The sequence below is a fragment of the Misgurnus anguillicaudatus genome, chromosome 10, assembly GCF_027580225.2.
Source record: "Misgurnus anguillicaudatus chromosome 10, ASM2758022v2, whole genome shotgun sequence".
Classification (NCBI taxonomy): domain Eukaryota; kingdom Metazoa; phylum Chordata; class Actinopteri; order Cypriniformes; family Cobitidae; genus Misgurnus; species Misgurnus anguillicaudatus.
The window spans coordinates 19,993,944-20,005,007 of record NC_073346.2 but is presented as its reverse complement, the minus strand read 5'-3'; the positions used below and the strand labels follow the sequence as shown (position 1 = coordinate 20,005,007).

The 11,064-nt window shown below is 38.7% G+C and overlaps 1 protein-coding gene across 2 annotated transcripts; it reads right to left on the bottom strand.

Annotated features, from left to right (window-relative positions):
• Positions 1-249: 249 nt before the first annotated feature.
• Positions 250-10,636, bottom strand: znf687a (zinc finger protein 687a). 2 transcript variants are annotated; one of them, XM_073872073.1, is made up of 12 exons: positions 10,383-10,636; positions 7,516-9,667; positions 5,923-6,010; positions 5,073-5,157; positions 4,724-4,908; positions 4,442-4,633; positions 3,460-3,622; positions 3,128-3,370; positions 2,929-3,041; positions 2,752-2,848; positions 2,133-2,577; positions 250-594 (listed from the first exon to the last, which is right to left on the bottom strand). In XM_073872073.1, the coding sequence occupies exons 2-12, from the start codon at positions 9,650-9,652 to the stop codon at positions 569-571; spliced, it is 3,774 nt and encodes a 1,257-aa protein (XP_073728174.1). In that variant the 5' UTR covers positions 9,653-9,667; positions 10,383-10,636; the 3' UTR covers positions 250-568. The 2 variants fall into 2 exon arrangements, with proteins under 2 accessions (XP_073728174.1, XP_055065887.2); XM_055209912.2 differs by lacking the exon at positions 250-594 and having other exon boundaries at positions 1,890-2,577.
• Positions 10,637-11,064: the final 428 nt, after the last annotated feature.

The window sequence follows — 11,064 nt, the reverse complement described above, 5'->3', positions numbered from 1 at the left end:
TGTGAAATGTCACATAGCCATTATATAGTAAAGTATATAGTATATAAATATCTACAGTTACAATTAAAACACACAATCATCATCCAAGTCAAACATTTTCTTGCAATTTTCTAAATGGATTTGAAGTTTGTAACAAAACAGCAGGTACTGTTCAACATTTTAAAACTACTTTTTTTTTATAAAAGTTTTTGATCTATTTAAAATTTTTATGTATATGGAGTACCTAACATATAAGAAACAAACTAATCGTTCAGGCGCTACAGTTTTTCTTTATTATCTCACAATAAATTTGAGACAGCAAAACAAGGCAAGAGTAAAACAAAATTATATTAATCATCTTTAAAATGAAAAGAAAGTCAACAATAAAACATAATATCATAACTTTTTCCATTTTCTCTGTTTTCATGCTCTTCCAACTCTTACACACGCGCACACACACATACACACAATACAGATTTCATCCAAATTAATGAACATATTGTAAATTTCTGCAGGCCTGTGAGAAGTAAAATGAATCCCAACTAAATTAAGAAGGCACTTATTTCATTCTAAAGCTCACCTTTACAATTTAGCAAGTTTCCTGATGTAATGCCTCTGTGGAAACAGATAAAAAATTACAAATATCTAACATACAAAAATAATGATATAAAAGAAATCACCTGATTCATAAGCATTTGGCTGTGCTAAACTGTTAGTCATTACAGTATTGTATTTATAACAAGCTGCATTTTTTTAAATTCAAGAAAATAGACTGTACAATTATTTGTTTGCAAAATTGAATCAGTAGGCACATGAATATAGCAGGGCTGGTAAACAAGTTTATGACTATCTAAATACATTCGTTCAGAAAAACATGAATCTTCAGCGTCTATGGCTTAGCCCTTTCCTCAACCACTCCTCTACTTCACCAACTAGAGTTACTGAAGTAAAACATTCTTGCAAATATGTTTTGCCTGATGCAGTGTATTTTGTAGTTTAACAGGTTTAATGTCTTGTGATAAACATTTATTTATAGTCTACAGACTCTGTATTTATAATCTCTACCATAGTATTTCTCAGGTAAATCTCACGAGTCCATCAAGACCACATTTCACCCAAAGATTTATTTATAAAATATATTTATATAGATATAGATATATTTGCATAAATATAATAGCCAATTAAAAGGATAATTTGGATTTTTAATAGTGCTGCCTCATGATTAGTCGCAACTAATCGCCCGCAGACCAAATGTTTCCGTTTAGACAATATGTGTGTGCACTGTGTATAATACGGTATTTATGAATATATAAATACCCGCACATTCATGTATAATTTTAAGAAAAAAATGTATTTATATAATAAATATTTATATTTATATTAGAGCTGGGAATAGATTCATCTAGATTAATCTCATACAAAATAAAAGTATTTATTGCATAATATGTGAGTTTTTGCTGTATGTTAATATTATGTATATTTAAACACACACACATACATATACATTTAAGAATTTTTTATTTATATATCGTTTTTTATTTTTATATATAATATAGAATATATAAAAATATAAATAAATATATATACACATGTAAATGTTTCTTAAATACATACATGATGTACAGCACAAACTCATATATTATGCAAAAAATTACTTTTATTTTGTAAGAGATTAATCTAGATGAATCTATGCCCAGCTCCATATATATTTATTATATGTGTGTATTTATTAATAATTATTTTAGACAGTTCACCCACATATATTATGTAAACAAAAACTTTTATTCTGCAAACGACTAGTCGCGACTAATCGTGAGGCAGCACTAATTTTGAACATTGTCAAATTACTTTAATGACAAAAAACTTGTTAACACCATCCACATTTTTTATAGTATTAAAAATTATTAAAGTACATTACAATAATTAAGTTTTATATTTATGATGAGGACGGCACGCTTTATCGTCATTAAAATAATGTGACAACATTAAAAAAAAAAAAATTCCCCCATCTATTTATCCCCGGTCTATTCTTTTCTATGCTGGTTTGTCTGTTTTGCATGTGGTGATGAAGGCCATGCCGTGAGTTCTAAAGTGTGTGTTTAGATCAGCAGGTTTGTTAAAGTAACGTCCACACACCTTACAGGTGTGCTTACCTTCACCATCTTCTGCCTGTGACCCCCCCGTACTCGATGGTGACCCTGGGGACCCCGGTACAACAGCATGGTCAGATGCCACGTTCCCAGGAGTCGATCCATCGCCAGGAGACACCTCGGCGCGGTCGGAGGGGACGTCACGCACGCGATGGCTGATAAAGAGATGCCTGCTCAGGGAGGAGGCGGATGCAAAACATGCCCCGCACTGCTGACACTGAAAAGCGCTGCCTCCGTCACCACGGTGACAAGCGATATGCTGTAGAAACTCCTCCTTGTCTTCTGTAGAAAATCCACAAGGCGTGCAGCGAAATCCTGCGTCTTCCTGCTCCTCTCCTGGAGCCTCAGCCAATCGGCTGTCTGCATCGATTGAAGCCCTGCCCAAAGTGCTAGGACCACCATCCTGTTCCGAAGAGCTGTCAGCGGGATCATTTACATGACGTGCTGCCTAAAAGAGACAGGGCAGCAAATTTTGGGATTTCAGACACAGCCAGTGTAGCAGTACATCCTGTCTACTGAGATGGCTTTATTAGAGGCAGCACAGATACATACTTCACAGATGTTAGAAAGAATAAAAATAGTTAATGTTTGAAAGGAAATAAATGATTAATTGAGTTCTCACCTGGGTGGCTGCTCCTCTGTCTCCACTGTGCTGAGCTTGCATATGTTTCTCAAGAATCAGCTTACTACTAAAACTCCTCTTCCCACCTGTGCACAGTCTTAACAAGGTCACACACAATTTTAGGTGCTTTTTAGGATACATTTAAAGCCCACCATAAATACAGTATGATATACTTACTGGCAATAAAAAGCTCTTTTAATGCCTTTGTGTTTGACACGAATGTGACGTCTTAAACTCGAAGATGAAGAGAAGGAGCGTTCACAAAGAGTGCATGGAAACTTCTTCAGCTCCTTCAATCGGAAAGCACAAATCCATTAAAGTAAATATTTTACAGCTGCAAAAACTACAGCAATGAGATTTCTGATGATGCACTGACCTTGCCATGCTGCTCAGACATATGCGTGATGTAGTTTTCTTTCTCCGTGTAGCGCGTCTGACACTTTGAGCAGCTCCAGCCCTGGACATCTGTAGCAGTGGAGTTCTTCCCCTCTTTCATCAGTCCTTCTCTGTCCTCATGTTCGTCCCGTCCCCACTCCTCTCCATCAGAGCTATCCATTTTCACCAAAGTCCTCTGCACCGATACGTCACATTGTTGAATGCTAGAAGCCCTGTGAGAAACCTGGAGACACATTATGGGAAGATCAGACATTTAAATTTTTTTGTCAATGAATGGAAGCAATATTTGTGTAAGCTGAATGAAGTTGTAACCTTGATGTGCTCGAGAAGTGAACTTCTCTGTGTGAAGAGCTTGTTACAGTCAGGACACTTAAAGACGTGCATCTTCTGCTTGGCTAAGTGGGTGTCAAAGTGAACGGTGAGCAATGCTTTCTGGGTGAAAACCGTCCGACACATCACGCATTTATAGATCTCCCTGTTGAGAAAAATTGTTAGTTGTAGCTCAGAAGTTTATGCAAACACTTATAATGAAGAATCAGGATTCACGTACACCAGTGTTAGGAAGTAAACATATGAGGAGTGTAGATGCAAAAACCACTAAATGCCACCTCTGTCAAAAATGAGAATGATATTGACCAAATGCTCGACATGTATCATACGTTTATTAAATACCTATGATTTAAATCTGCTTGGACCTGAATACAACACAAGGGTGGCAGTGACATGGATCACAGCGCCCCCTAATGTGTGATGAAATTTTATTCATTTTTACATTCTGACTTTTCTCATTTGCACTTGTAGGGTTTTTAGTTGCATCTTTAGTGATTTTGCAACCATTTGCCATGTATTGTCCAAAAAATCTGCATGCACTTTGCAACTTGCATGGGTTTTGCAGCAAAGTGTCAAATTTGTTAAATACCAATGAAATTGGTAAAGTTAAAATTTTAAACATTTTACATTTAATTAACAAAACCTAAATAAAACAATAAATAACCTTACTGAAAAAGCTTAAAATTACTGAACCCAAACATAAGAGCCTGAACCCAAACATAAGAGCCAAGAAAACATGTCAGATGCACTTAGAAGGTTTTGCATCTGGGCTATGTGCATGTAACTCAATAATTTATAAACTATTAAACCCATAAAAGCTTGAATGCTCCTACTTTTTTGTAGTTTACTTTTTTAAAGAGTTAATTTTACTACTAACTGATTAGCACCTTGTAACCCGTCATGCTACAATTTTAAAGCAGCCTTCCCAACACTGGTGACCCACAAACATCATGTTTACACCTACTTGGATTCCCTGGCTGTCTCGGGAAGTTCAGGATGCTGGCTGATGCAGTGGCTTCCAGCACCAGCGGCAGATTTAAAAGCCATGGGGCAAGAGGGGCATTTATGGAAGACTTCACAGTGAGCCGTCTGCATATGAGTCTTCACAGCATTTAGACAATTCACACCTCCAAACACCAAGTGACAGCAGGCACATCTGCAACGAATACAAAAAAAATCAAACATATAACCTTGACGTTGCTAGCCTCATGCGGTACCAGTTGAGCTTTGAGATATGTGGGGATACCTGTATCCGAGGCGACGTGAGTAGTGCATGCAAAATTGATTCAGGTGTGTGTTGAAGTTGTTAGGCTGACATGTGACACCGCATTCAGGGCAGACCAGCGGAGGCAGCTGCTGATGTAACCGGCGGTGTGCCGCAGCACTGCACGGATTCCAGAGAGGCATCGGAGGAGAACACTTCTGGCAACACTGCAGACAGTGATCAATATTTAACATGGAGGACTAGGACACGGATATAACTAATCCAACACCACATCACTGGAAAATCTGTAAATGGTTTTGTGATTAACTGGCTGGGCATCCCTGGATTACACATTACACACATTCACACCGTCTCTCCTCCATACACTTACTGTGTCAGTGCCACCAGACTCGACCTCTTGGAAGTGTGCTGCTATTTCAGCTTTCCCTTTGAATGGACTCAGACACTCTGGACAGCTGAGAACAATTAACATACCAGTTAGCATCTTAATCTCTTAAACATTCACAGTTTACATTCATTTCATTAGGCAGAGAAGATTTATTTTAGCACCTATGTTAACAGGTTACAGCATCCACACTGTATTGGATATTCAATAAATATAATTAAATTAAGAGGATTATCGCTACAATTTGGAGTTCAGGTTTTGTGTAGATTCATTACAATTCAGATGTAAATGTACAAATTGATTTAAATTAAAAGTTATTTGCAAATAAAGTAAATTAGATTTCACAACAGGTTATACTGTAATAAAGAATCTCCAAGGCACTTGAAAGAAACAGACTTTTTTTTCACATGGCTTAATCTTTTAGAAACAGGTGACAAATACACGTACGCTTTGCGGCTTACAAGCCTTCATCAGGGTGTAACCTTGTGAAATAAAGGCTTTTTAACTTTTTCCATTTCATTCAAGTGCCTTGGAGATTCTTTATATATTGAATTGAATTCTCCCTTGCATCCAAAGAGCACCGAGATTACCAACTCACACCCTGTACAGAACTTCTCTTGCATTCTTTGCTTTGATATACTGTAATCATTATTAGCTACTGATAAATTAACATTTCGATCAGTTATTAAAATAAATAAAACAGTGCACCAAATATTACTTTATTTAGCAGTGCTTGTGTGCTTTACTACACTTTAAATTCAAACATCTATGAATCAATCTGTACTGAAGAGCGGACTGTGTGTTAATTTCATCTGATCTGACAGTGTGCTTTTACCAGTTATCAGAAGACTGTGAATGTTGGACATCACTTTCTTTAACAGCAGGCAAGAAAGAAGATCCTGAAGCAGATGTACAGAGCAAACCTGTAACAGAGAAGGAGTACTGTAAGGGCGTGCTTATACCAAAAACGAAAACAATTTACTAAGTCCTGGTTCACTTAGTGGTGGTTTACCAGACAGGGATCAGACTAGTCCTAAACTAAAAAAAAATGTAAGAGCTGTCCAAACTGAAAACAACATGCACTGATCTTAAAATAAATTAAGTGCCCTTTGTTTTGCCTCAAAATGAACATAAGTAATGTTTTTAGTAAGGTATGTTTGTTAAAACTAGTTATATTTTCTAATCAAACTAAGGTCTAGTCCTGGTTTAAGCTAATCTCTGTCCGGGAAACCACCCCTTAGTGTTCATACTGGCATTTAATCAGCAAACCTAATGATAACAAACCTTAATACGTAAGAATAAGGTCACCACCCAAGTGGCTTTGATGACGCATTTTATGAGACGCAACTCTGATCATCCACAACAACGTTGCATGCTGGAGTAAACATGCTTATGAGTCTTTATATGGAGGTATTATTAACAGCTTAGAGCTCATGAAGGTATTTTACAATCAATAAACATTTTAAAAACATTTTTTTTTTAAATTTCAGTATGCTCAATAGACTAAATGTGAATGAGGCTGTTTTAGGGAGGCATAACGATTAATCGCAATTACCTATAGCAGAATAAAAGTTTTTGTTTACATGATATATGTGTGTGAACTGTGTATAATAACTTTGTATAGATAAATGCACACACATGGATATAGATATAAATATATATTTTTTCCCTAAAATTATACATGCATGTGTGCATATTTTTATATATACATAATTATTATACACAGTTCACACACATATATCATGTAAACAAAAACTATTATTCTGCTATAGGTTAATCACGAATTTGTTTGGAAGTGGACCGAGACCCACCTTTTCAGCAGGCCTTGGTCCGCTTGTTTAGTGCACACCAAAGTTCAGGTGGCAGCATACACATTTACTCAAATGAACCGCACCAATTCAGCACTCGCACCAGAGTTTGTTTTAATCGAACCAACCATGTCAAGTATGAACATACCGTAAATGCTCATACTCAGCAGATCTGTAATTGGATTGCTATTTAAATTAATTTCATGTGTAAGACAATATACATTAACTAAACCATTATAGATTATTGTGGTCAATTATCTACACCAGAGACACTTTTATAGCACCGTTTACACCTGCTATTAAGGTGCGTTTTGGTCAAACAGTTCACAAGTGGACAACACTCAATACAGGTGTAACTGGGGTGTAAAACCTTTTGAGCTCATCCACTTTCAGCCACATTCAGAGGTTGTCGAAAAAGCTGTTTAAACAGCCACAAAAGACTGCCTACTCTTTGCCTACTGATCTAGTGTGTGATGTACCGAGCACAATGTTTTTCCATTAGTACTGACATCTAGCGCTGCAAACCCAATGCTCCACCACTGAGCAATACAATAATTCCTCTATAAGACACACTCATTGACACAGACAGAAGACAACCCCACACACATGCAGCTCCTCACCTATAGGTACAGTATCCTGTTGGCCGATCATCTGCTCCACACTGACAGGACTCATGACCAAGTGTGAACATTGCATAACCAGACCTTTCTCCTTATGCTCTCGTGCATGAAGCAGCAGGCTACACTTATTAAAGAAAGCAAGTCGTTTGGAGCAGTGGTTACAGGTCACTTCAATCCTCATAGAGCGTCGATCATAATGTCGTGCCAAGCTGCGCTCCAAGGCGAAAGCATCCCCGCACTCCAGGCAGCGGTATCCGTTGGAGGGCAATCGAAGACCCCATTCTGGTGGAGGAGGGGTGGAGAGGTCCGGCTGATAACTTGGCAATGGATTCTTGCTGTTTAGGATTTTGTTGAAGGCTTCAACTAAGCTAGACTGGCTGCGTGAAATTACAGCTCCCGGACTGTTTACGATGGACGCTGGTTTAGCTGTCCCAGTGTTCCCATTCATCATTTTCTGTCCCAAGGAGCGAATGTTCATCCCTGTCATGGATGAGGATGCAGATAGAGTTGAGACGGAGGGCAGGGTTGACGTTTTGGTGATGTTGACCGCAGTGGCGGAGAGAGTGGCAGCCATATTATTCTGTGCCCTGCTAGCTGCAAATAACATAGCTGTGCTGGCATCTTGGAGGGTGGACACAGGCAACATTGGCATTGCCTGAGAAACAGCACTGGATTTTTGAAGCCTCTGGACTGGTTTACGAACCCCTGTTGAAACTTTAGAGCCATCAGGACCCTTGGAGCCCCCAGCTGGTGCTCCTTTGGGGCCCACATTAGATACAGTACGTGTAATGTTGCCAGTAGGGGTTTTGACAGTCTTGATTCTGACTTTGAGAGGCTTCGATGGTGTCATCCTGGAGTCAGAAACAGAATCTACTACAGTATTAGTGGATTTTAACTTTGCTTTTGCATTTGCTTCTTCAACTCCATCATTCTTGATGTTAATGTGATGGTCGCTCTTCTCTTGCTCCTCCTCAACAACTTGATCTGTAGGTGCAGAAGTTTCCCTACTTTGTCCCGACTCTTTTATTCCCTGCAGATTTGAGGAAACAGACGTATGAACCTGAGGTTTTTCTGAAACGGAGCTCATTTGAGGGCAGGACGGGATTTCCGGCTCAGGGCTCTCAGGAGAATCTCTCTCCTCGATTATGTGCTCCAGGTCTTTTTCTTCAGAAAGTCGTGAATTTTTCACAGAGTTCTCGCTGAGATTGCTTTGAAGTAGTGCTGAATGGTGGATAAAGGGTGCTGTCTCCTCTGTTTGAGTGTTACTTATTGGTAAGGCTGGGGAAGAGGGAGACTGGGGTTGAAATACATTTAGAGGAGACTGGTGCCTGCGGGGAACCTTGGGAGCTGAGCACCGCTGGGAATCTGGGCTCTCCTGTATAATGAGTGGAGGGCTGCCAAGGTCTGGCTCAGATTCTTCATCCTCAGATAAGTGCCGTCGGACTCCCGCCCTCAAAGTGCCATTTAAAGGTTGTGCTGAGGCCATAATTGAATGCTGTGCCTCTTCACCATCAAGTTTGCTTGGATCGATTAAATGTGAAGATAAGATGGGGGGAGCCGATGGGGTTAAAGACTGAAATTGAGAGAAAGTGCTATCAGATAGTTTAGAACAAGAGCCATCCTGGTTGTCCTCGGTACCATCACTGTTAACTTTAGAGGCGGAGACAGACCAAAGTTGTCTATTGGGTGGCATGTGGGTTAAAGAGGGTGTTGGAGGAGGTTCTGTATTCCCACCCGAGACAACCTTGAGTCCATTATAGATAGATAATGGATCTAAAGGCACCAAGCCATCGTCACTCCGCTGTGGAGATCTGTCAACACCTCCAGTCTCATTCCCTTCCATTTTGTCATCAACATCTGCTTCTGTATATCGATCAGGAAGTACGCTGTTCTTGACAATCACGCTGACCACAGGGGGGTCATTATGAGAAGCTAAAGGAGCATCGTCCAGGCTTTCTGGTGGAACAATTGGTCTTAGGCTTGGACTGCCACTTCTCTCCTTTCCGGTAACACCACTTGGTTCATTATGATTCCCATCATTATCGGACTGAATAGCTTCATTTGTATCAATATCTGGAATGTCAAAAGCTGCCAGTAGGTCATCAAAATCTGGTGTCTTCATGTCCCCCATTCCCATGTGGATGACAGATATCTGTAACATGACATCAGATGAATAGGTGTGGCAAGTTCTCCATAATATAGAAGTATTTTAATATTTTCAAAAACATGCACAGTAGTCGTAATGACAAAAACATTGCCAATAGTTTCCATACATTCATCTCGACTTGTTACTGGACATGTGGCTAAACGTCTGACAGGATGCAATAAAAGTCAGTGGTTAGTTACAGGAAGTAAGCTAACAAAACTGACGTTAACGTTAGATCCTTAAGCGTTAAAGTTAAGAACAAGACATTTTACATTTATGTAGGTGCTTTATGCCTAGCTGTTGTTTAGCCTGCCATAGGCGAAGTAGCAGTTAGTTAACTCGATCATAACTTAATCCACCAACACGAACTTTTAGCAGCATACTTTTACAGAGGCTAATTAGATTAAAAGTGTGCATGTGCCTCTTGCACAGCCACTTATCATATTACTTTTATTTGCAAAAAAATGTAATGCACTAAACACAAAAAATGGTAATCGCATGAAACTGTCCGTCGCCAAAAACATAAGTAATCTGTCACATACACATTGCTAAGGGATATTAGCAGCTAACCCGCCAATATACTGTACAACGTCCAACGCTGAAGATACAAAGACGTTCATACGCTTATAACATTAGTCTGCACAAGTATAATAAAATTAAGACGATAAATATTTTTATTGCTAATATATGTGCTATGCCATTAAACTTTTGTTTACGTTACCTGGCCAAATATTCGCGTATCCTCCTAGAGAGACTCAGCACGGCGCACAACATTTGCGTCACCTCTGAAGAGAAACAAGCATTTACAGTGCACACATATCGTAATGTTAACACTGTCCGAAGTTAAAAACAGAAAGCAGAGCAGTTCTTGTGCACTCTGTTTGCTGGTACCGAGTAGCTTCATAAACAACGGCTGTCGTCGTGAAACTATGACGCAGCTTGTTATTTTAACCCCTGTTGCGTGTGACAGCAGAGCAGGCTTTTTACATGATAACCACACGGCTTGCTGAGTTTTGACAATCCATTTATTTATGAAAATGTTGCCACTCTGCACACTCAACAAATGGGAATTTAAACAAATCTCTGCAGCAGCTATATGTGGATATGTGTTGTGCAGTTGCTACTCCAGACTGCTGAAGCAAAGTTGGGTTTTTTTCTTTTTCATTTTTTTTATTGCAAGTATAAAACAAAAATACTTATACAGTATCAAACAATCTTGGATGACATAGGTACAATAAGTAAAAAGCAGGGAAGAAAGGCAATCATTTAAAAACAAAGCGAGAAAGCAAAAAAACGTAAAAAAAAAAATAATAATAAAAAATACAGAGGTAAGCATGTAACAATCATCAAATCATTATACAAATTCACAATTTGACACTTTTTTGATTATTATTTTTTGTTAG

Coding starts and splice junctions, on each gene's coding strand:
- znf687a (XM_055209912.2), bottom strand. CDS start 9,652: ATGGGAATGGGGGACATGAAGACACCAGATTTTGATGACCTACTGGCA. Junction 3,623..4,441: donor GAGACAGCCAGGGAATCCAA/GTAGGTGTAAAC, acceptor TTTTCTCAACAG/GGAGATCTATAAATGCGTGA. Junction 3,371..3,459: donor CACTTCTCGAGCACATCAAG/GTTACAACTTCA, acceptor ATGTGTCTCCAG/GTTTCTCACAGGGCTTCTAG.